This window comes from Buceros rhinoceros, unplaced genomic scaffold (assembly GCF_000710305.1).
Source record: "Buceros rhinoceros silvestris isolate BGI_N320 unplaced genomic scaffold, ASM71030v1 scaffold16381, whole genome shotgun sequence".
Taxonomy (NCBI): domain Eukaryota; kingdom Metazoa; phylum Chordata; class Aves; order Bucerotiformes; family Bucerotidae; genus Buceros; species Buceros rhinoceros.
Genome location: NW_010392667.1, coordinates 35,888 through 57,924, shown reverse-complemented (window position 1 = coordinate 57,924; position 22,037 = coordinate 35,888). Strand labels below are relative to the sequence as shown.

Sequence of the window (22,037 nt, the reverse complement as noted above, 5' to 3'; positions counted from 1 at the left end):
TGCAGCCACACAGGGAGCTGGTTTAGAAAGAAAACTGGTTTACATGTAAGCCAGTACATTTCTCTTTTTTTTTTTTTTTTTTTTCCTTTTGGAGTCAGATCAGTTGTGTGATCCAGCTCTTCCAGCACAGCACAGCTGAGGGGGCTGTGTGCTGCAGCGTGCAGGACGGGATGTGTCAGTGCCTTATGTCACTATTGGTGCTGAAGACTGAAAATTGTTGAATCACAGCCTCAGGTTTCTAAATGTCTTTGTAAATCCAACCCTTAAACACTCTGTCTTGGTTTCTAGAGAACTGTCCAAACGACTTCACATGCATCCTTAAGTGCTGTACCAGGTTTGGCCTTTTGCGAGTGAGAAGTGCAGATGGTTAAGTGTTTGGTACAGCTCTGGGTGCATATGCTCTTGAAGCAGACCACCCTGTGTTTATATGTAAACACTTAGAGACTATTTAGGCACATAACTTAATCTTTTGCATCCAGTCAGTAATAAAGTGTAATTCCTCTTAAGACCGAAATAACATCCATAGCAAAGTTGAAAACAAGCTGACTTGCAAGAAAAAATGGAAATCTGCCACCTTTCAGGTCTGGAGTTGGATCTTCCAGTGCTTCCAGATGCACTTTGTCTCACTTCTCCTCTGCAGGGTGGAGTGGAGCTGGGCATAAATCTTAGCATGTTTGTTCCTTAGGACCTTTGTCCAAGGTATCTGAGTGAATTTGTTCTGTACCATCCACATGTTCTGGTTTGCTTCTTCCCACACCTGTGGCTTCATAATACCAAGACACTCCAGTGCCAAAACTCCCTCAATCCAATGTGTGATTGCCCCAAGACAGAAGACCTGTGTATAACTCGGGACTCAGGTTTGCCCCTTCTGCCCTCAACTTACCTCAGGCAGGTAGAAGTCAGGCAGTTACTTGAAGGAGGTAACGTTTTTCCTTTATAACGTGTCGTGAATAAAGATTTCACCGCAGGGACAGAGGCATTGAATCAGTAGCAGAGACCGAGCTAGTGTGTAGGTGAGCAGGGAACAGAAGGAAGCAAGATGAGCCAGGAGGAGGCTGGCTGGAGTCTTCCATCAACAGAAGCTTGGAAATTGGGTGAGAAGAGAGAGGAAACTGCTGAAGCAGTTTGTTCAGAAAGGACGAGAGGACAGTGTTAACAACTAGAAGAGAAGGCAGCCTGGCAAGGAAGCTTACAGCTGGAGGAGAAGTTGGTCAAAACAAGCAAGTGATTTTGATACTGGAGCCAGGAAACATGAGCGTTTTTATAGAGGCTCTACATAGGAAAAGAGCAAGAGCCTCAATTAACAATAAATAAAACCTCCAACAAAACCTGTGGAATTTGGGGACAGAGCCAGGCACTTTCAGGACTGATGTACAGATGTCACAGATGGTGCCAGATGTCTAATTTAGTCTTGAGACATGGAGTCGCTTTCTCAGCATGAGAGTTGTTGAATTTCTTTTCACATTCTTCATTGCCTATCCAAGCAGGAAGTGTCATCTCACAAAAGCTGGCAGAGGTCACTGTTTTAATAACTATTGTTAATAGATAGGTGGCTTTTCAGAAGCATCAACTTGAATTTGCTACCTGCAGAGATCTGCTCAGCTGGTAGCTGAATCAAATTCAAATTTTTAATTCATTGATGAATAAATCACATTAGAACTGTGACTACCTTGTATGTTTTAAAATAGAATATTTCTCTAATCAGATTGCCTGAAAACTATTTAATCTCTTTATAAAAGCTGTAATATTTAAAATGCTGCCACTACCAGAAGATTTAAGTTACATATGAGTCTGGTTCTACAAAAAAATAGCTGCTCTGTAGATCTTAATAGAGAACAGGCAAGCTCAGTGCACTGATGCCTTCATTAGTGAACACAACGTGTGCCAGCAAGAGTCTGGAGGGCCAGCCCATGCTTTTGAAATACCAGACATGTGAAAAGAAATTATTAGCTGTGTTGAAAATAGTAAGTGAAAGAAAAAAGAAATCTGGGAGCAAGTCAATACTGTGCTAGTAAGTGAGTGAGTTTCTCCTATTGCTGTCCAGAATATCACGAATCCAGATACAACAGAATCACAGATTTTCTCTTCATCTCGTGTATGGGGTTTCCACTGTCTGTATAGGAAAGATTACACTCTTTTGTATTTCAAATGTGTATTTTGTTCTCTCCGTCTCCCCAAGATCATTTAACAAAATTTTCTTTCTTCCGAAAGACCTCCTCAGAAAATTATTATTAACACCTGTATTTCTGATCTTTAAATTGTTGTATTAAGTGGAAAAATGAACAGCATGTGAGTTAAACACTGCGTGGGATAAATGCTATTTAAATCTTGTCTAAGCTGTTAAACATCACACTAACATTGGATTGCTGGATCTAATCCAGTAAAAATAAAAAAGCCATAGAAAAGAGAGGTCGTGTTAGAGAACTAAACCATATGTCCAGTGCAGAACTGAAAGACATTTATAATGAATTACTTTTCTATATTACTGTCTTTGGAGGGACCTTTGTGTGAATCAAAGAGATGTTATGTGACAAGACCATTTATCTCCAAAGATGGTTCCCAAATTATTTCTGCCTTGTCAACCTGATGTTTTAGTATGAAACTTCTCATTTAGTGTTTTGCATAACTAATTAGTCCCTTATAAACAGTGTGTTCTAACTGGCTTCAAAAGTGTCTTCTGACTGTTCCAGGTGTTGTTACTCCAGTACGGACTAAAGGATTTATTCTTGGCAAAAGGGCAGAGAGGTTTTTCAAAGAATCTCTCTGTTACTTTATTCCAGTGTTTATTTTTTTTCTGTGTGTTTGTAACAAGAATTCACTTGCAGTATAGCATATTGAATTTATTTTAGTCTTTGCTAATGTTCATGAAGGAGATTGCTGTGTTTTGGCTTTTGCAGAATTAATATAGCTTGTTTGTAGAAAAACGTATTCTACTACATTGCAATGAAAATAATGATTTATAGTGTTGACAGCCCTGGAGAGCATCTGATGTCAGGTCTGATCTTGCTGGCTGGTTCTGCTGCACATTCAGATACATACTCACGAATGAAACTGTTACCATTTTTAAAATAAAGATTTTCTGTCAAAAATACAATTTTAATACCTTCTTTAAAATTACAAGTCTGTGTCATGAAGGAGAGGAAGAAGGGAAAAAATGGGAGGGGGAGCTGGAACAAACCTGCTGTTAAAGCTTCTTTAAAAATCCTCCCTTTGACTAGTAAAATCTCATTAGCAAAATTGCTTTAGTATTTGATAAGGTTTAATGATCGGAAGTCCTCTTGGTCGAGTCTCTTCTTTCCTGTCCAGGATGCATATGGATCTGGATTAGGACGCAGGTACCAGTGGAGTTGCTTTCCTGTATAGAATGGGACTAACTTAGAAAGCTGCAATTATAAGATGTTAAGATATTGTCTTTTGAGGCCTAAGAAGAATAAGTAAGATGAAATTCCATCTATAGTGAATTTAAATACTGTACCGTAATGAAACAGGGAGGTTACCGGGTGTGATCTTTGTGGTTGTTTGCCATCTGTCTTCAGGCCTTTTTGAGCATCCTTTGCATGATAGGGCGGGAGTTTGTCTAGACACTCTATTCAGCCTTCTGTAGGCAGAACAATGCCTGTTCTAGGACAAGAGGACAAGCTACTCCCATGTAATTTCAGCTTGTATTTAATTCTGAGACTTCCATGATTTTTTTTTTTTCTTAAGATACATGCCAAATTTTTGAGCAAATCTTTTTCCACTGGCTTTTCCCCACTTTGAGTTATTTCTTCTGGGTTTGTAAATGCTCGTTCCAACATCTTTTCTAAGCAGCAGGAAATTGAGATGTGGTAAGTACATTAAAAGTTAGAAGTGCTTATTGGCAAAGTAAAATGAGACTTCTCTTCATCCTTAAGTGCTACACTTCTCTGTGTAAGAGGTTCTGAAACATAAATAAGAACTGTCACATTTTTGAGCTAAAACCGATGGGACAGAGATGTGTCAATTGTGACCCTGCTTATTTTGGCACTAAATTAACGTATTTCAGTTCTGCAAGATAAGTTCCAGACAGCGGCTTTTTCTCTGACCCTCTTTACAGGCAGCCTCCAAAGTGCACTTTATCTTGTCTTTATTGTATGTTCTTCAGTTTTCTCTGAAGTTGACACCAGTTACACTTTCATGTTACTTTGCTGCATCTGATTTATCATATCCATCCCTTCGCAAGAGGTTTTACCAGATGTCCTCTCTGAAGGGCATATCAATAGAAGAATTTTGCCTCACACTAGGTTGTTTGTCATTTTATATCTGAGTCCACTATGTAGTCAGGCTAATTCAGTAATTACATATGCATCTTTGAAGAACCCTTCTGTTCTGATGAGTCCTCAGAAAACCCTGAGGTCTGCTTGAAAAAAGGCAAAAGGGCAGAACAAAGGTATGTACCTCAGTGCTCTTTTATCATACTGGTCTTGGATTTTCTCTGACCTCCTCTTGACTGAGAAGGACAAGGCTGACTGTGTGGATGGCCGTCATGGAGCCTTTCCAAAGTAAAACATGATATTTTCTTACAAGCGTGGGTTTAATATCTTTTTTTAATCCACTGCTCTGCGAAGAGTAGTACAAAATTAACAGCCTTCTAAGACCCTAGTACCTTAGTAACATCTTTAAGTTCTGTCAGAAGCTGGTTAATACAAAGTAGAAGATTTTTGTTTTGCTGTACGTGTGATGTAATTTAAAGGGAAGACTCTTCACAAGCTCCCTATGAATTCCCTGTTCTGCCTTTTATACTGCTGAGGTGGTATAAGGTGACAGTTGGGTTTGAGTCAAGTTTTAAGGCACATGGTCAAGACAAGGTTTACATTTTAAAAACAATCACATCTAAGAAAGAGCTGAAGAATTGGTTACCTCCAACCAGCCTGGATCACATTCTCAAAGGATAAATTTCCATGTCCCCTGGGATTTTTCAGAGGGACCTAAGCAGATTAAATAAACAATAGTTGAACTTGGGCATATGATGTAAAATGACTTGAATTTTCCTTCTTTAGTGCATATAGACTGTGTCAGTGTCTTGTTTTCTGCAACTTCATAATCTGTTTGTTTTTAACGTCTTACTGCCCAAAGCTTATAAAATGAGAAAACTTAAGTTCCGCAGTAGTTTGCGCCACTGTGTGCAGGGCTCTAACATGCGTTCCCAGCCACATCCCAATCAAGGAACCGTGCCACTTTCACAGTCAGCGGTCTCTACGCTCGCTCAAGCGATGGCTGAGTTTATCTGCAGAGCCTGGAATAACTGCATTTATGAAACAGTATAAACTCCCATGCTGTATAAAACGGGTATGGGATTCAGTAGCATTTAAAATCAGCGAGGTGCGTACTGTCAATGTGTAGCTTACGCATCCCGGAGCCTGTTCTTTCGCTGTACTCAGGAAGTTCTTGGCTTACAGGTGCTTTGACTTTGCTTATCAGCAACAAGCTGTTAATGAGTCACTGCAGTGAATGGGGAAACTTTTTTCTGCATGATGAGAAGTGCGGATTAAGACTTTATGCAAAATTGTCGTAACTAATTTTGTTCTTTTGTTACTTTTCAAAGTAGGCTGACTTTACCAGCTGTGCAAGTGTTGCTTTCTTGAGTTTTTTTTTTTTTCCCCTGGTGATTTTTAATCCCTTGCAAAACAGCAATTAGAGCATAGCACCTCATTGGCTTGGGGTTTTATATTAGTAATTAATGTTAGAACTGAATAACTTTGAAAAGCAAGAATTCATCGTTTTTTGCCTTCGTTTAAGCCGGTTAAAGGAAAATAATGAGATTTTCCAGTTTTACTGTTTAACTAACTGGGGCAACTGATTTTTCCAAACTCTTTTTTTTCTGAGCATGTATGCGGGCTAACATGAAAACAGTTGTATCAATAAATTCATTCTTGGGGCTGATCAAGTTGCAGAGGTTGTAGCCGCATGTGATAACAAGGCAGCAGTGCCCATCCATCCTTCTGCTTCCAGGAGATCTGTCAGTAGTATCAGAGGGCAGAGCAGTACACAGGTGATAGAGACTGTCACGTAAACTTTGCAAGCAAATACTGTGCATTTTAACGTGCCCTGAGGAATGGCTGAAACATGGGACGTGCCCATGGGATGGGGCGATGTGTCCTGGGAAACAAGGTCTCTGAAAGGAAGTTTTCACTGTGTCTGGGTGTCAGCTCTTAACACGGTACCGAGAACCTAAACGGCTGTATCCTGGCTCGCTTCGGCCGGCCTCAGCAGAGGGATTATACTCAGCAGAAAGGATGGTATTTTATCTCTGTGTTTGGCATCCCAGAGAAACTCCTGGAATGTCCCAGCCAATTTCAGAGTCACCAAAGAATTAAATAAACTGCAAAGATTCAGGAAGAAAAAAATCCCTAAGAATACTCTGAAGACTGAAAAAACCTCTGTGTGTCATAAGGAGACAGGACGTGTCATCCTATGAACTCCTGGGCTGGAAGGTTAATTCCGGTAACATATCGATGGCAGGAGTTTGAGGCCGACAGATTTGGACTGAGAATTGAGTGTATGTTTTTAAGGGCAGAGTAATTAACTTTCAAAAGGTCTTTGGTTTGTTTCTTCGTATCAATAACTCTTTCAATTGTGCCTCTGCATTTCTGAAGAATACACAGGTATCAAAGAACAATTATTTCAGGGAATTCCTATGGACATTGTTAAAAAGTGATAACCCGAGTCTGTGAGAAAGGGCGTGTGTGTTAACTCTGTTGGTTTGGTTCGTTTGGTAGATACGTCGATGATGTGATCAATCGAATTGATAGGATGTTCCCTGAAATGTCTATCCAGCTATCACGGCCCAACGGAACCTCAGCAATGCTGCTGGTAAGTTGTATCGTTTAATCCCTTAAAGTGGATTTCTTAATGGATTGAATTACTGATCCTTAAAGATATATTTTTTGAGAAACATACTGTTCGTCCTTTGTCACAGCAGCGTAGGATCTTTCATGCTCTTAAATAAATGAGTGATAAAAAGAATTTCACCTTTAAATGAAAGATCTATTACTTTTTGTCATTAGATGTGATAGTAGAAATATGATCACAAACTCAAATATTCACTGTGTTTTCAAGAGTCTTGGTAATGAGTGAGTCTTAATCATGATAATTAAGAAGGAAAAGAGTGGTGGAAGAAAAGAAGGAAACCAATTTGATTTAAATTTGTTCAAATTGTTCTTGGGTCAGTGAATTTCTGTTATATTACGAAGTCAAGAATTTGCCTTTGGAGTAGATGAGCAGTAAAGCTGGATTAGCGATAAATAAGTCCAATGTGTTTGACTTATTTCTGCCTGACCAAGCAAGATTTCATTCCAGAAGAATCTGTTGTTCCCATCAGTTCTCACGGGCGGCTCTTGTGCTTAAAGCGAGGGGAGCCTTTAAAGCTTTTGCTCTAAGAGCAATGTGCAAGTGGAGTCTGGAGCATGGCAGTTGGATGCTGATTTTCCTCTGTTAGGGTGAAAGGCAGAAGTCATACCTTTTGCCAAATTTTAAATAAAACTAGAAAATATACTGTATACAGAGGTGAAGCACTGAGACCAGATCAGTTTTTTCCATCTCAGATTTCTCATGGCGTTTCCTCTTATTTTTCCCTTTCTCACATAGGATTCACAAAAGGCTTGGGTATAGTGAACTTGCAAGTGTATTTCTTGTTTGCGAGCAAATAGTAAAATTAATCTGGAAATCAGATATACTTTCAGATCAAAAGTATGGAGTCAATATAAAGATCTCTTCTTAGATTTTACATTGTTAGTGGAGTTTGTTGACTTTAAAACGCTCTTATGGTTAGATTTTTGCCTGTATTTTTTAAAGGTTAATTTCTCTATAGTAAGTATAGCTGTGATTATGTTTAGTTTTAATTAATCAACTGTCTAACATCCCATTATTAACTTCCTTTGAACAGCCCTAATTTTGCAAGAGATTGAGTCAGAGGTTAAAATAAACAGCTGGCATTAAAACATTAAATCTGCAACTATTGGATTCACCAAGTGGAACAACGTATTCCAGAAAAGAATTGGATTCATCAGTGCAGTGTTAAGCTATAAATCTTGGAAGCTTTTGCATTTCTTTTTAAGCTTCCTTTATATTTAACTGTTTTGCTATAGAAAAATGTCTGAGTTTACTTCCTTACTTGGAAACCTTTTGCTTGCTCTTAGAACCCCTCTTTGCCTGTAATGAGTCCCTTCCACTTGCGCTGCCTTTCTGAGGTCAGAAAATAGATGATGTTCTCCAAGGTTCAGGCACGATTAGGTGGATGTAACTGATAGGAATAAGGCAGGTAGAACTGTAAAAGAAGCCTCTTTTACAAGCAGTAGTAATTTAGTGAATTCCATGTTGCAGTTGCTCTCTAAATGGAGGATAGTGTTGCTCAAGATCGGAGCCAGATTGAACCAGTGGTGTGCATGTTTTCCTTGGATCAGAGATCAAAAAGATTGTTTTTAAAGTATTTTTGTATGTGATTGTGTGATGGGTTTATCATTTCTTCTTTTAGGCAGGTTTTCCCTCTTTCCCATCTGTCTCAGTTGATGTTGCCAATATGGCACTTTCCATCTGGCCCCGACTGCTACAAAACCTTTTGCTGTTTCCAGCCACAAATCATTTAGGGGAAGGTGCTGCAGGACGGGCAGTGTGAAGAGCACCTCCCCCAGAAGCAGGGAGCTTTCTTCAGTGTTTGTGATTTCTCACTCTGAACTTCTCCCAGGTTAGATTTGGAGTCACTCCCTTGCAGCAGTGTGGTTTATGACAATACCAAAGGATTTAGATAATGCTCATTTTATTTAAAAATATTTTATATCCATACTTTTTGTCCAGTTAATTAACTAACTGCATGATCTCAACGATTTTCATCCTTGGGCTGTTCATATATGGATGTGGTGCTGAGGGACATGGTGTAGGGACCCTGGCAGTACAGGGGTAACGGTTGGACTCGATGATCTTTAAGGTCTCTTCCAACCAGATGATTCTATGATTCTATATCATACCTGCTGTGGCTTATGAAGGTCTCTGATGCAGAAGTCTAGTTGTTACATTAAAACGTCTTTAAAAACAATCATTCCACTTACCGAAAAAGCCACATATTTATTTTCAAAGGCGCTGGTTGGCATTACACACATTTGAAGAATGTGTAAATGGTTGGAAGGAGATAGGGGAGGGAGTGTCTGAGATTCTTTGAAACTTCAGAATAGCTGGAGACTTTGCCAAATAAATCATCTTTAGGAAAAAAAGATCTAATACAGGAAGTTTCAGCCCCAGACTCTACAATCTCATGTGTACATGGAAATCAGTTATGTCCTCAGCAGTAGAGGTGGGACTTGCACTGTCTAAGGGTCATCTGGTGTTGCAAGAGGAATAATTATCAGCCGTGTGAGCCCGCTGGTCTGACTCTGCTGGCGAGCAACCCTTGGGCGAAGCTGGGTTCTCCCTAACTGGGGCGTGGCTTTCAAATAAGCTGAGGACTTTAAGCAACAAGAAAAATAAACTATTCCTGAGAGCATAAGGGCTGTGTCTTTAAAGGTTGCTGCCTGCTAGTCCTTTGAGGTTACTGCTTCCTCCAGACAAAGAGGAGGGATTTTTTGCTTTAGGTTTATACACAGCAATTGTACCTCATTAGTCTGGATTTATGCTACACAGTCCAAACACATAAATAATTGAAACCTTTCAGAGCTGTGTGAAATCCTCAACTGATTTTAAAAGCAGTTTATCATGGCATTTCAAGGTGCTGTTTAATCCCAATCTTCACTAGTCATTTTTCAATTAATCTTTTAATCGCACTATGCATAAAAAAGACTAAATACAGAATTATATCAGCTTTAATAACAGTGTTATGCAAAATTAATTTCCAGCAGCAGCAGAGGGAACTGCAGATTCCTTAAGGTTTTTGTGAGATTTTGTTGGTCAAATGCCAGCAATTGTAAATAAAGCCTGTCTCACATGTTAAGAAAACAGGAACTGAGTTTTGATTTTTTTAATGATTAGTTGTATTCCTAGATAGACATTATTTTTCTAATAAAATAACTTGATAGTGTGATTATTATCTGTTTCACACACCTCGTTTCCATTCTCAAAATTTAGATTTTTTTTTTCCAGTGTGAAACAATTCCTGTGTACAATTCATTCCTTCATTAATACCAGAAATATTGTTGAAAAAGATAAAGATTAGCCCCATTTTTCCAGCTGACAGAGGCAACTTCTGTAGGGTCATGTATCCAGCCAGTCCTAGTCAGGGGTAGAAACTTGTCTTTAAAATCATTTGTATCCGCAGTGTTTGTAAAGCTGTAGAAAAGCACTACTATGGAAGTTACAAACAGTGGGTAGATATTTTTACAGATAATTGAATAGTTTTCTGTGATTGCAGCTGTTTCTAAGGCATAATATTATGTATAACCAACTCTCAACTGGAAAAATTGCATAGTTTCTGCCAAACCAAATCTCGTGGCAGAAATCATTATTTCTTCTTTTCATGTTATCTCATAGATTTTTAGTGATAAATTAATTTTATAAATCTATACTGAAGCCTCAATTTTTAATAGATCTCTCCTATAAAAGTATGAAACATGGTTTAATACAATTTTATTCACTCTCCATAAAATCAGGCACATTTGCGTTTGAACTTTCAAATCTTATTCTAAGCACTTTAAACAGGCTGGTTATATGGAAGTGGGCTCTATTAATTCCAAATAGGCCAGACATCTGTTCACTAACACTGAGTAATTTCTAGTGTCTCATTTTTGTTTATCAGTGTTTTACATAGAAACTTTTTTTTTTTCTGTTGGGAAAACGGATTCTGAAATTTATTATTTGCCTGTGAAGAAAGGCCACCAAACTGATTTTTGTTCAGGAGACCCTGATGCTGAAGAACTAAGAGGGAGGGGGGGCATTCACTAAGTGGCTTGAAACCAGGATTGATGTCATACTTGATTGGAAACAAGTTTTAATGCTGTTCTTTTCAAAACAGTTCATTTTCTCCATGTCGTTTATCAGTGGAAGGCAGTTAGCAGTTATCTTAGCAGTTGGGTGGTTCATGAGGACACTAGTGCACAGCAGGTACTGGGGTCATGGTAGGGTTATAGATCTGATGGTCATGTCTGGTGGCTTGGGCACAGAGGATTCATTTAGGGATTTACTCTCTTGGAGACACTAGCTAGGTTAGGTGTTTGCCAGAACTTCGGGGATGTTTAGGATCTTTTGTATGAGCTGGATCTTGAGGAACCACTTCTGAGCTCGTAGTGGGACTGTTGTGACTGCTGTGCCTTCCCACTTTGTCTCTTAAGGTTGAGAACCAGCTTTTAAAAAACATTTGAGGAAACATACATAAGGAAGAATGTCTTGAATCAACAGAGTGTGTGAGCAGAGCATGGCAAGTAAATCGTAAATTATTCTCTGCTTGTCTAATATAGGAATAAGGAAGATGAGGAATGGTCTTTGATGGGAACGTGATCAAGAGTAGAAAAAGCAGAGAGAGACCTGTGAGAAATTTCCTCAGGTTTGCTCCCTCCACAGGGTTCCTCTCTGCTCCCGAAGGTTCATAGGTCTCTGCTGATATTCCCATAGATTTATATTCTGCAAGATCAGAGATAGTTTTCATCCTTGTAAAATTCCTGGAATGGAAAAAAAGAGACAGAATCCATTTGATCATCTGGAGCAATGCTGGACTAGCGTGACTCTTCCCTAAGTGTGACTGGCCGCTGGCAGAATCTGTCTTAACCTTTGAACAGGATTCTGTGCCAGTTTGTTCAACTTATTAAGAGAACGTGCCATGTTTCCAAGGGAGAGGATCTCCAGCTTATCCCTAATATGGCAAAATAATTTAAAAATCCTTCATTTATGTCAACTTTTTATCAAGCACCATTTCAATTAGGTTAGACTAATGAAAGGTAAATTCCAGCCCTTACATAAAAAAAAGAAATCCTTAGAAGAACCTAATTAGTATGTTTGTTTATTTAGAGTCTAATGGCTTAATTGCATCTTATCTTGCTATTTACAAATAGGCATCATTAAAGAGTAATGAGTATGTGGGGGAGAGCGCAGCTTTCATACCAGCAGCAGATGAGACATAGGAAAAAAAAATCTAGGTGAAAGTCTGAGTGGATTTTGGTTTTTTTTTTTATTAAAAATAGTTAAAAGCCCCTTATTTTCAGTGTGTATAAATATGATTTCCAGGCGTTGTACTGATTAGTAAGACAGTTACAGGAGTGGGAGGACAAGCCTGTGGCTGGCTCCGTGGCAAGGAGCGGGTGTCTGGCTCTTTGCTGGAATACCTGCAGCTCAGTTACATCTCTGGTTTGATGTTGCCTTACTTACTAAGCGTGGACAAACTTGTGCTCCTTTTTATACAAGCAGGGGGCTACCCATGTTAACTGAAAATGTTTTCTTTCTTTCAGCTCTGCATTGCAGAGCATCTACAGCTCAAATCAGCAGCAAGCTCCCTGGGATGCTGAGAGGAAATCTGGAGCTTGGGGAATTTTGTGCAAAGTGTTGGAGCTTGGTGCTGTCAGTATATAGTTTCCTAATATCAGACTTCTAAATACATCCAAAGAAAGAATGTTTGTTAATGCATTTTAAAAACTGTTTGTAAAAGGGCTTTTCATGTGGCATCAATTTCAGTGAGGAGGCAAAATTAAAGAGGGGCATTTCAAGCCATTTCCTCCAGATGGAATTCTGGCATGGTAAATTAATTTTGATCCTTTTTATTTTATAAATTCATTTTGACCCCTATTCTCACTTATTTGGAGGAGTACTTATTTCATTTTTCCAATAGTAAATGATATTAAATGGAAACATTTTAGCAGTCTTACAAGAAATTAAGCCATTCTCACTGATTATTCTGATTCCCCTCCCCTTTCCTGGCATACAGTGTCTGTCATATGCTCCATGAGAATTATTTCGGTGATAGACAAAATATTTTTAAAACTGGGGTATTTCAAGAAGATTTTAATTTTATACATCTTTGTCAGAAAAGCTGCATAATGTTGCAGATTTCAATAGCTGCCTGTCCTACCTTTTTCTGGAGCTTGCCATTTTAGAAAGCAGGGGGTTTATGAATAACTTAACTGTCTGAATTTAGTATCCTTTAGTTAAAAGGAAGTTAGAAGTACACAGTTATTACACAGCCCAAAACAGAAGCTACAGAAGTATTTAACTTGCAACTGTTCCATTTTCAGCTCACAAAACTGTGGGGCATATTTTTTCATTCATATTAATTGAATTTTAAAGTGACCTTGTACATGTATTGATTTGAATTAAAATTTTCTACATCAAGGACGAGTTGGCATATATCCTTCAGGCGAAATATTAAAAAGCCAAGTGCTGTCTTAACAGGATATCGACAGAAGAAGTTGAAATTTAATAGGAAAAGTTGGCTTAGAAAGGAAATTGTTGCCTTTTTGTCACGATTGAAAGGTATCTTTTCTGTCTAATGAAAGAAGCCTCTTTCATATGATAATCTGTAGAAATAGAAGGGCCATTTCAGTGTCCGGTAGGGACCGTGTGGGTGAGTTTTGACCTCCAGGAGAGAACTGTGCTACTGGAGCTCAGAGCAGAACTATCAAATTACTTTTTTACCAGAACCATTAGTTTTCTATTACCTTCTTCCAAGTGATCTGTAGGGACACAGTCGTATGACTATAGGTGTAAATTATATTCCATACATAGATTTTTCCTGAGCACGGACTCCAGTTAGCTAAGTTGAGCAGGTATTGAAAGAAAATGATCTGCTAGAAAACATGATTTGTAAAATGTGGTTGAGGTGAACAAAAACGTTAAGGCCTGAAAACAGTTACAAGTCTTGATTACTAGAGGACAAAATAAACGGTATCCCATTTATCGTGTGCGATATGGAATGTGCCTTACACTGAAAAGAGCTGTGGAACATCATTTTGGCTTCCAAATCTAACAGCATCCTGCAGTCTAGTGACTGGCTGTGGTTCATTCTTTGTGCTACTCACCTCATTCGTTCAATGTTCTTAAAATGATAACTGTGATTTTTGAGCTTCATGTTGTTCTGCAAAATTTTTGCTTCTGTCAGACTTAACTAATGATACAGTCCTACAAAACTCCCCTGAAAGTCCTGCTCTCTCTTCAAACCAGTATAAACCCGACAGGAATCCTGTGTCAAAACAGCAGCGGCACAAAATAGTGGAGTCTTGTTTCTCAGCACCAGAGCGCTGTAAGAGCAAATTCCGACACCTAGTGCTGAGCAGGTCACCGCTGCAGTGTGTTCTGCCTTTCATTTGTATAGCCCCAAGGCCTGGGTGGGACCCCCTGGCACAAACCAGTGTCTAAGCTGAGACTGCATCAGCAGTGCCTTCCTCAGGAGCTCAGTCTTGGGACCCGTCTAAGGCTGGGTTTATCCAGCTCCTCACAGGTGTGGGAGACAGCGTCACCCTGCCTGCTGGGCCCGCCAGCACATGGGTGATCGGGGTGATGTCCCGAACCAGCCTGCAGAATGTGACCTTCCAACACCACAGTGGTCTTGGGTAGCTGTGACGGCTTCTGAAAGTGTGGAGGAAATCACTGGAAGGGTGAGAAAGCAGATGACCTGAGAGAAGGCAGTGAGCTAACGCAGAAGCATTTTGAAAGCGTTTGTGCAGGTAAATCTGGTGGGGAGGTTTGAGGCCAGCAGTCAGTATATTCAAGCAAGCAGGAGTGCCAAACATGGGATTTTTCAGCTTGTTGCATTCCTCTATTCGCTCTGAGGATTTTCAGGAACATCCCACACAGGATTTGCATCAACTTCATCCAGGTTTTTTTCTACCTGGCAGCAATGTGAGATATCATGAATGCAGAACATAAGGGAGGAGGAAAGAAGCGAGCATCCACTAAAGCATGTGAAGGCAACGAAGATAGAAAATATACATACAGCTGGATCTGGGTGTTTGTGGGGCAGCTTTTTTGCTCATCCGTGTAATCTTTCTGTTTAAAATTTCTTCTCCCCTTTTAATTTTACTGTATGTGGTTGATGCCTAATGTGAAGTTATAAGAGTCAGTTCTCTCAGTAGACCTCTATCGTAGCAAACTGCCGGTCTTACTAAGGTAGAAAAATAAAGAACTGTTAAGTCTAAATTTGCTGACAACTTTTTTTCGAAGCAATTCCATTTCCTCATCTTAGCAGTTACGACAAAGCTATCATTCTGATTGTGGTGGATGATCACCATCATAAATCAAGGCACCTCTGGATCATTACTTTTGTATTTAGCTTAGTTGAAACAGTGCTAAGTGCTAAAATAACTCTGCCAGTTTAGGCGCAGACCAACTAGGTCTTATTACAAAGCATCCCAGCAAGATACTGCACTTAGACCTAAATTCACAGGACCTGGTAACATGAGGTGGTTGCCTGAGACCACCAGGCAGCTCCGTACACGTTCAGAAAACCCCTTCTACTGTAAGAAGGTAGGAACCAGAAAATGGAATCTTTGTGCCAGATTTTCCAGCTTCTTCCTTTGGGGGGAAAAGCATCTTGGCGCTTCGGAGCTGACTTACCTGTTAGTCTCTCTTCAGCGTCAGGTTGAGGTTCCTTGTGCTGAAATAAGGTGGTAAGTACGAGTCATTAGCAGGAGTTAAAAAGGAAAAACGTGTAACAAATCAATAAAGATGCACATTGACTGATTTCTTTGGGTGTTGGTTTGTCTGCTGAGGTTAGCAGTAAAAAACCCATTGTTCTAGCGTGTCTTAATCTGTACTGGACTTAATGCTGGAACACAGCCAATGGAAAATGAGCCACTGCTGGTTGGGAAATATGAAAATGAACTAATTGTTTCTTTTTTACCTGTTCTGTGCTTTTGTGGGTGAGGAAAAACTCCATAATGAAACAGGAAAGATTATCGTTAGACACATCTTAACAACACTGAAGTGCAAGTTCATCTTTGAAATGTAAATTGATTTTTAGATTAAAATGCCTTCATTATTGCATTTTTGTCAATAATATCACTTAGGCTTATTTCTGTTGTTACACTGACAGACCCTATGTATTTTTCATGATACTAGTTTTATTCCTTACACTTTACTGCTCTCACAGTTAAATCTTTGAAAATGTTAACATTTTCACTTTAGCTGTAGTTTCCTTTTAAATAATTTTACATTTTTATTGGACCTAAAATGTTTTCCATTAAACTCCTGGTATGCTTTTAAAAGCTTGCATTAGAGGAGTCCAATTCTTCTTTCAAATTATTTTTCTCTAAGTGGACTTACATTGGAGAATATCAAATACATCGAAAATAATCACATTTGCTCATGGTTCTTGACAAGTTATTGAGTTGTGGTGTTAATAAAATTGAGAGGGTTGCTTGGCAGTGTCATGTCTACACAAGGGAATTCTGTGAATTCATACATTTTCGGTTGCAAATGAATGTTTGTTTGTTCTGCACTTTACAGTCTCTCTCTTCCTCATAACACACACAGTGGTTTTAGATCTTTTATTTTGGTCTGTCTGTAAAATATTGAAAACTGAAATTGCATCAGCTTAAGCTTTTAACTTGATGGTCTTGTGAATTCAGACACCAGCGACTCTCCTTCAGCTATTTTTGTCCTTCTCTTGTTCTTCCCAGGTTACCTTAGGGAAAGTGTTAAAAGTGATAGTGGTGATGCGGAGCCTCTTCATTGACCGGACCATAGTCAAAGGCTACAATGAAAATGTCTATACTGAAGATGGCAAGGTAGGTGAATGTTTATCCGGCAACATTAAATTTTATTTTTACCTGGTAGTGAAATGACAGAGCCCAGGAATCCCATCCTGAGTATGCTAGAAACATAAAACTGTCAAAAGGCTCTGTGGATGTTTTGCAGAATGCTCAAGTTTAAATTTATCATGCTTTGCTCGGATTTTTCATACTCAAATGTCTGACTTCTTTCTAAGCTCTGAAGCCCTTGCTTGAATTTCTAATTTATCACCTTAGACCCCAGTTCCCTCATTAATAGCGTCTACTGAGAAAACATTTTTTCAGCGTACCAGCACATCAATAGCCCACTGTTCGGCTTTCTCTTTTCTGAGAGCCACTGGGAAATCTTGGGCTGGTTTTGTGCTCAACTTGATAAACACAACGGTGCGAATCATTGGTAGGTAGTCCTCAATAATTTGCTTGTCAATAATAGCGCATCTTGAACAGCAGCTATTAAAGCAAGTGTTACCCGTTTCCACAAGTGATTTGTTTTATGAAAATTCACCCTGCTTGAACCCTCAAATTTCATCTGACTGCACACACTCCATATGGTTCTCTTTAGCGCATCAGAAGATGTTAATGGGACCTGACGGCCTTCAGCTCAGCCTGTCTCTCCTTTCGGGGTGGAATGGTCTCTCTTACTGAGACATCCGCCAGGACTCTTCTTTGCCAGTAACGGTACTAAATACCTCCATGTTTCACGTTTTCTCTCTGGAGCTTGCTCTTCTGATTACGAAGCCTATTAAAATAAAAAGTTCATTATATCAAGATGAGTACTTGGCACCCATAGGCCATGTTATAATGAGGTGAGACTTTTTTCCTTTCAAAAGCGATAACTGTGGTTTAGCACACAGAAGTACATTGTGTACTGACCCAGAGTTCAGCGGCTCTGAGCCTGAACTGCCGTTCCCTAGAAAAGGCCAGGAGCTGATCTGCTGAAAGAAACAGCGCAACTGTATTTCCCAGGTGAGAGATTCTCACTGGAAGGGCGGGGATTGGCATGAGAAATAATAAAATAAAAATTGCCTGATTTTGATTTGCATTATTCAAATATGCAGGTTTAAATACCATTCTGCAGCAGAAGCAGCTGCAACAAACTCCCTCTATATTGGCATATAAATACAGATTTGTGGCACCAGCCCCTCTTCACCCCAGAAACGAAATGATAGTCTGCCTAAAGAGCACTGACAGTGCTTGATGGATTCCTGTGTCATGCTTCATTTGGGTGTGCTCATTTTCTCTGATGAATCCAGTTTCCTTTGAAGCTCCTTTGAAATACAATAATGCTGTATATGCTGAAGAGCCAAGTGAAAAGAGTTCCTTTCTGAAACTCGGCATCTGGTGCTGAGCTTCTGTTTAGCTCAAGGTTAACTCTCTGGAGAACCATGTACCATTTCTCTCTCATCGTTTGCTGCGAGGGGAAGAGTGGGACTCACCAAGGCCAGCTTTGGGCACAGGGCACTAACCTTTGTCTGCTGTCAGCAGGGAGCAGTTCAGCTTCTGCAGAGCATCGGGGCAAACACCTGGCTTGTTTTCTTGCTTTAAGCCAGTCTGCAGGGGAGTCTGTTTTCTACCGCTTTAGCTTTCCGTGTCCAAAGGTAGGTTCTGTGACTGCTCCCACGAGGCTGCGTCAGCCTGTGACCTTTACATGGCAGTTTGCTATCCCATTGGGTCATCCTGGGGCTTTCACAAACCTGAACGTCTGTGCTTTAGGTATAAATAGGAACATTTCGTTTGACTTAAGTAGAATTGTAGTTGCAGCCACTTAAATCATGAGTAAATTTGGCTTGGAAGATTGAATAAATGCGTAGCTTGCTAGTTTTGCCAACTGGAGCACATATTGACAAACAGTGAGTTCCCTCTTTTTCACTAATTAACTACACTGGTAATTGGGGAATAAGAATAAGATTGTGCTCTTGCAATGAATCGCTTTACTTATTGTGCCTGCTGGGAATGAGCGATTACAATCAATTGCAAACACAGTCCATTCCAATTCCTTCCCTGTCACAGCAGATGCTGCTGGGAAAGGACTCCGGTGAGGTTTCACCATACTGTTCTAGCTTCTCAGCTTCTAGCCTGATAGACAGGAAAATGCTCTAGGAGTCAGAAGAGACACGGAAGAGTATGAAGGAGATCAGTGCATATCACCTTTATTAAATAAAAGTTCGGAGAAACCTCAGGATGACAGCAGGAGGTGATCATTTTTTCCAGTGAGCAGTTTACGCAGAAATTGCTGCTTTGAGGGTTAGTTTTATCTTCCTAGGAAGCCTTTAATATTTGTCATTGGCAGGGATGAGATTAACTAGGTGGTATGGTGCGACATGGCAGTTTTGATGCTCCTGTCTTTCAGTGTTGAGGAAGGGACAGTGAATGAGTTGTTGTGGTTCTTTACACTTGAGGGTCTGTGGAGTCATCCTCCTAACAGCACAAGTCAGAAGGTCCTTTAAGTAACAACAGTGAAATTCGGTGGGAGGCTTTCTTGAAGTAGAACGGGGTTTGGGACAACGAATTGTATTCAACAAAGGAAGAAATGACCATCACTAAGAGACTGACTGATCGCACAGACAGTGAGCGGAAAGTGGCCTGTGCACAGAGGAGACCAAGGATTTCCTTGCAGATCAGGGAGCCATCACTTACCTCTGAAAGTACAGCTGTTTTAGCAAATTTTGCATTACTGGGAAGAAAAAGAGTACAGCCAGCCAGTGCTGTTGATAGCCTTCTGGTCTGTTAGTCAGGCAAGTCAAGAAAAAAGTGGATATGGGTGTTTCTCATAGTTCTGGAGCAGTGCACGGTGGTCTCCTGGCAGCTGCACAGGAAAGCTGACGTTGCGTTATCCTGGCTGCTTTAGCTCGCTGTGTACGGTGTGCTGTGTAGGTTGACAGGTCCTTATGTGAAAGCTTCACATGGATGCTGCTGTACTGAAGTCTAGTAAAATCTTACAGTTTTAAATACTTTGAAAATTAAGGTGAAAAAATACAAGTCTTAAGCTCACTATGAGTAAAATAAGTCGCTAATTCTGAAGTCTTGTTTTAGAGCTTTGCTTATACAGATGAAGAATTGTTACCTTTCTTAAGAGCTTCATGTACTTCCTTTGTGAATTATTTACAAACCCTGCAGGATATGTCTTTGCCAGTTGCCAGCTGCGTAACTTAGACATTTTTGATGACACTTCACAAAAACAATAGGTGAGGTCTGGCAGCCTCTGTCCTGTCGTGGGTTCTGGATGCCGATCCCTCTGCAGTCGCTCTTGCTTGCCGTACTAACCCGTTGCATCCACCACATACTGATGCTTTTTAATTAGCCCCATGGTTTTAGTGGTGGCACCATGCCACCCTTAATTTCAAACTCTGACATACTCATTGTGCACTGGAATTTAATCCTGGATAGTAATTAATTACTAGTGTTGTCTTGATTCCTGAATAAATTAAGCTATGCAGCTCGCCCGCTCAGGGCAGGCTTGTTGTCAGCAGGGCCATTAGTAGCCATAGTCTGCCAATAAAAATAAAAACTTATCAGGATTTTCTGGCATAACAATACTGTACATTTCTTTGGATGCAGGGACCTGCCTTGCCAAATTCCTGTTTTTGCATCCATTAGACTTTACTGAAGAAACATAAGTGTCTCTGTTGAATTACCACCTTACGGAACTTGGGTTATGTTGATGCTATGGCTTCATTAATTACCCCATATCAATAAGAAAAGGCAGCTTTTAGCCTCCTAGCGTAAGAGAGGAGAAGAAATAGTAGTATCAAAGGAAAGCTTCAAAGACAGGCAGAGCTGTCTCTCGGGTAATTTCTGATCCCTGCATTCTTTCCACTTCAAAGCTGGATGTGTGTGTGTTCGGGTGAAAGGGGGGTTGAATCCGATTTCTCTAATAAGTGTTGGCACCGGACCTGTTTGATATTAGATGCAGAGACCGTTCTGATTTGTTATCGTCTTTGAAATCATTCAGACGACCTTCAGAAAATGGCCTCTTGTTACTTATGCTGGGGGTGGGTGGGGAGAGTGGGGCATTGGGAAAAAAAAAAAAAAAACAGTTTAATTCATATGCAGGGGATGCCCTGAAATTGTGCTTTCAGCAGTTTTTTAGTTACAAATGTGTGTCTTGATTGAAAGTGAGAAGTTGAAGAATAATAGACCTATAACGATGCATTCTTTAATCCGCCTCTGCCTTAATCCTCTGCTTCAGGGGGAAAGGTGGGCAGCCATTTAGGATGTATGCATGTGGATTGGGGAGTTTGGTAGCTTTTTCTCTTTTTTCTTTCTTAACTTGGATAACATCACGGCTGTAAGACAGACATTCATTACTTTTTCAGCTTTTCAGTCTTCAAACCAGCTAATGAACATTCAGAACCTGTTGGACTCATGTTAATGTGGCATCTAAAGTAGACTTTTTTTTTTCTCTAGATCTTGAGTCTAACTAGAGGGGATCACATACTTGGTTTGATCACTAGAGATTAGCAAAACCATATATACATTACAACTCTGCAGCCAAAGAAAGCCTTAAATTACATGAAAACAGCTTTTTAAAAAACAGATTAATTTTTCATTTTCAAACGTAGACTTTTCTCCAATGGAAGTGCGATGCTTCCTTCTCGGCAGGCACAGGTCTATTATTACTGTGTAAATCAAGCTGAGGTCCAGGACTGGGCTGAACTGCTGCTCGTGGACTCCAGCAGATGAGTGATGTGGCTCTTCACACAGGTTCTTGATCCCACCCTAAGAGTCAGTAAGTGTAAAAAAAGGTTTGTAGGTACATGCCTCAGGGTATTTCTGTCTTCATCTAACCTGGAAAAGGCATTGAGGCTTCAGCTGCCTTTTGTCTCACGGCAAGGTCGGCAGTACTAAGCCATGAAACATCTATCCTGAAGTGATTTTTAAAGTCTTTATCATCGCCCCCTGTCCAGACTGAGGATTGGGGATTCCAAGGTCACTTCTGTACTGCTGTTTAGAAGTGGGCCATTTAACAGTGGTTCTCTTAAGAATGGGAACTTCTAGTATTCTGAAGATTTTTAGCAATGTGAATTAATTTCTTGGGTTCAGCATCCTTCCCTCTTTCCTTCAAACCCCTCTAGTGTGTTTTCCTCACTTCACATGAATTCCTTCAAAATCAGACTCTTTTTGTGCCTTTTAAAAGACTTGTAATTCCAGTGAGGACGTAAGAGAGAACTAAAATAATTTTACCTTATAGTAAAGGAGGTGAATCGCCATTGTGAGAAGATGTGTGTCCAACCATTTTATCAAGCACTAGAGGAGCTATCCCTGCTTCATAAATGCACTCAATTTTTTTTATTTCTAGACCAAGATTCCTGGTGTTAATGCTGTGTCTTTCCTTTGACAAGTTTTGTGCCTGTGGAATTGTTGAGTACAGTGGGATCTGTAGGG

General features: G+C 39.9%; 1 protein-coding gene across 1 annotated transcript in view; it reads left to right on the top strand.

Moving 5' to 3' along the window:
* MED27 (mediator complex subunit 27) overlaps positions 1–22,037 on the top strand; it is a gene marked incomplete at its 5' end in the record, with an annotated part of 85,206 nt that overhangs the window by 51,231 nt on the left and 11,938 nt on the right. The window contains 2 exons of the mRNA XM_010144580.1: positions 6,738–6,831; positions 16,542–16,649. Of these exons, the coding sequence (XP_010142882.1) occupies positions 6,738–6,831; positions 16,542–16,649 (202 nt within the window). The remainder of the gene's footprint in view (positions 1–6,737; positions 6,832–16,541; positions 16,650–22,037) is intronic.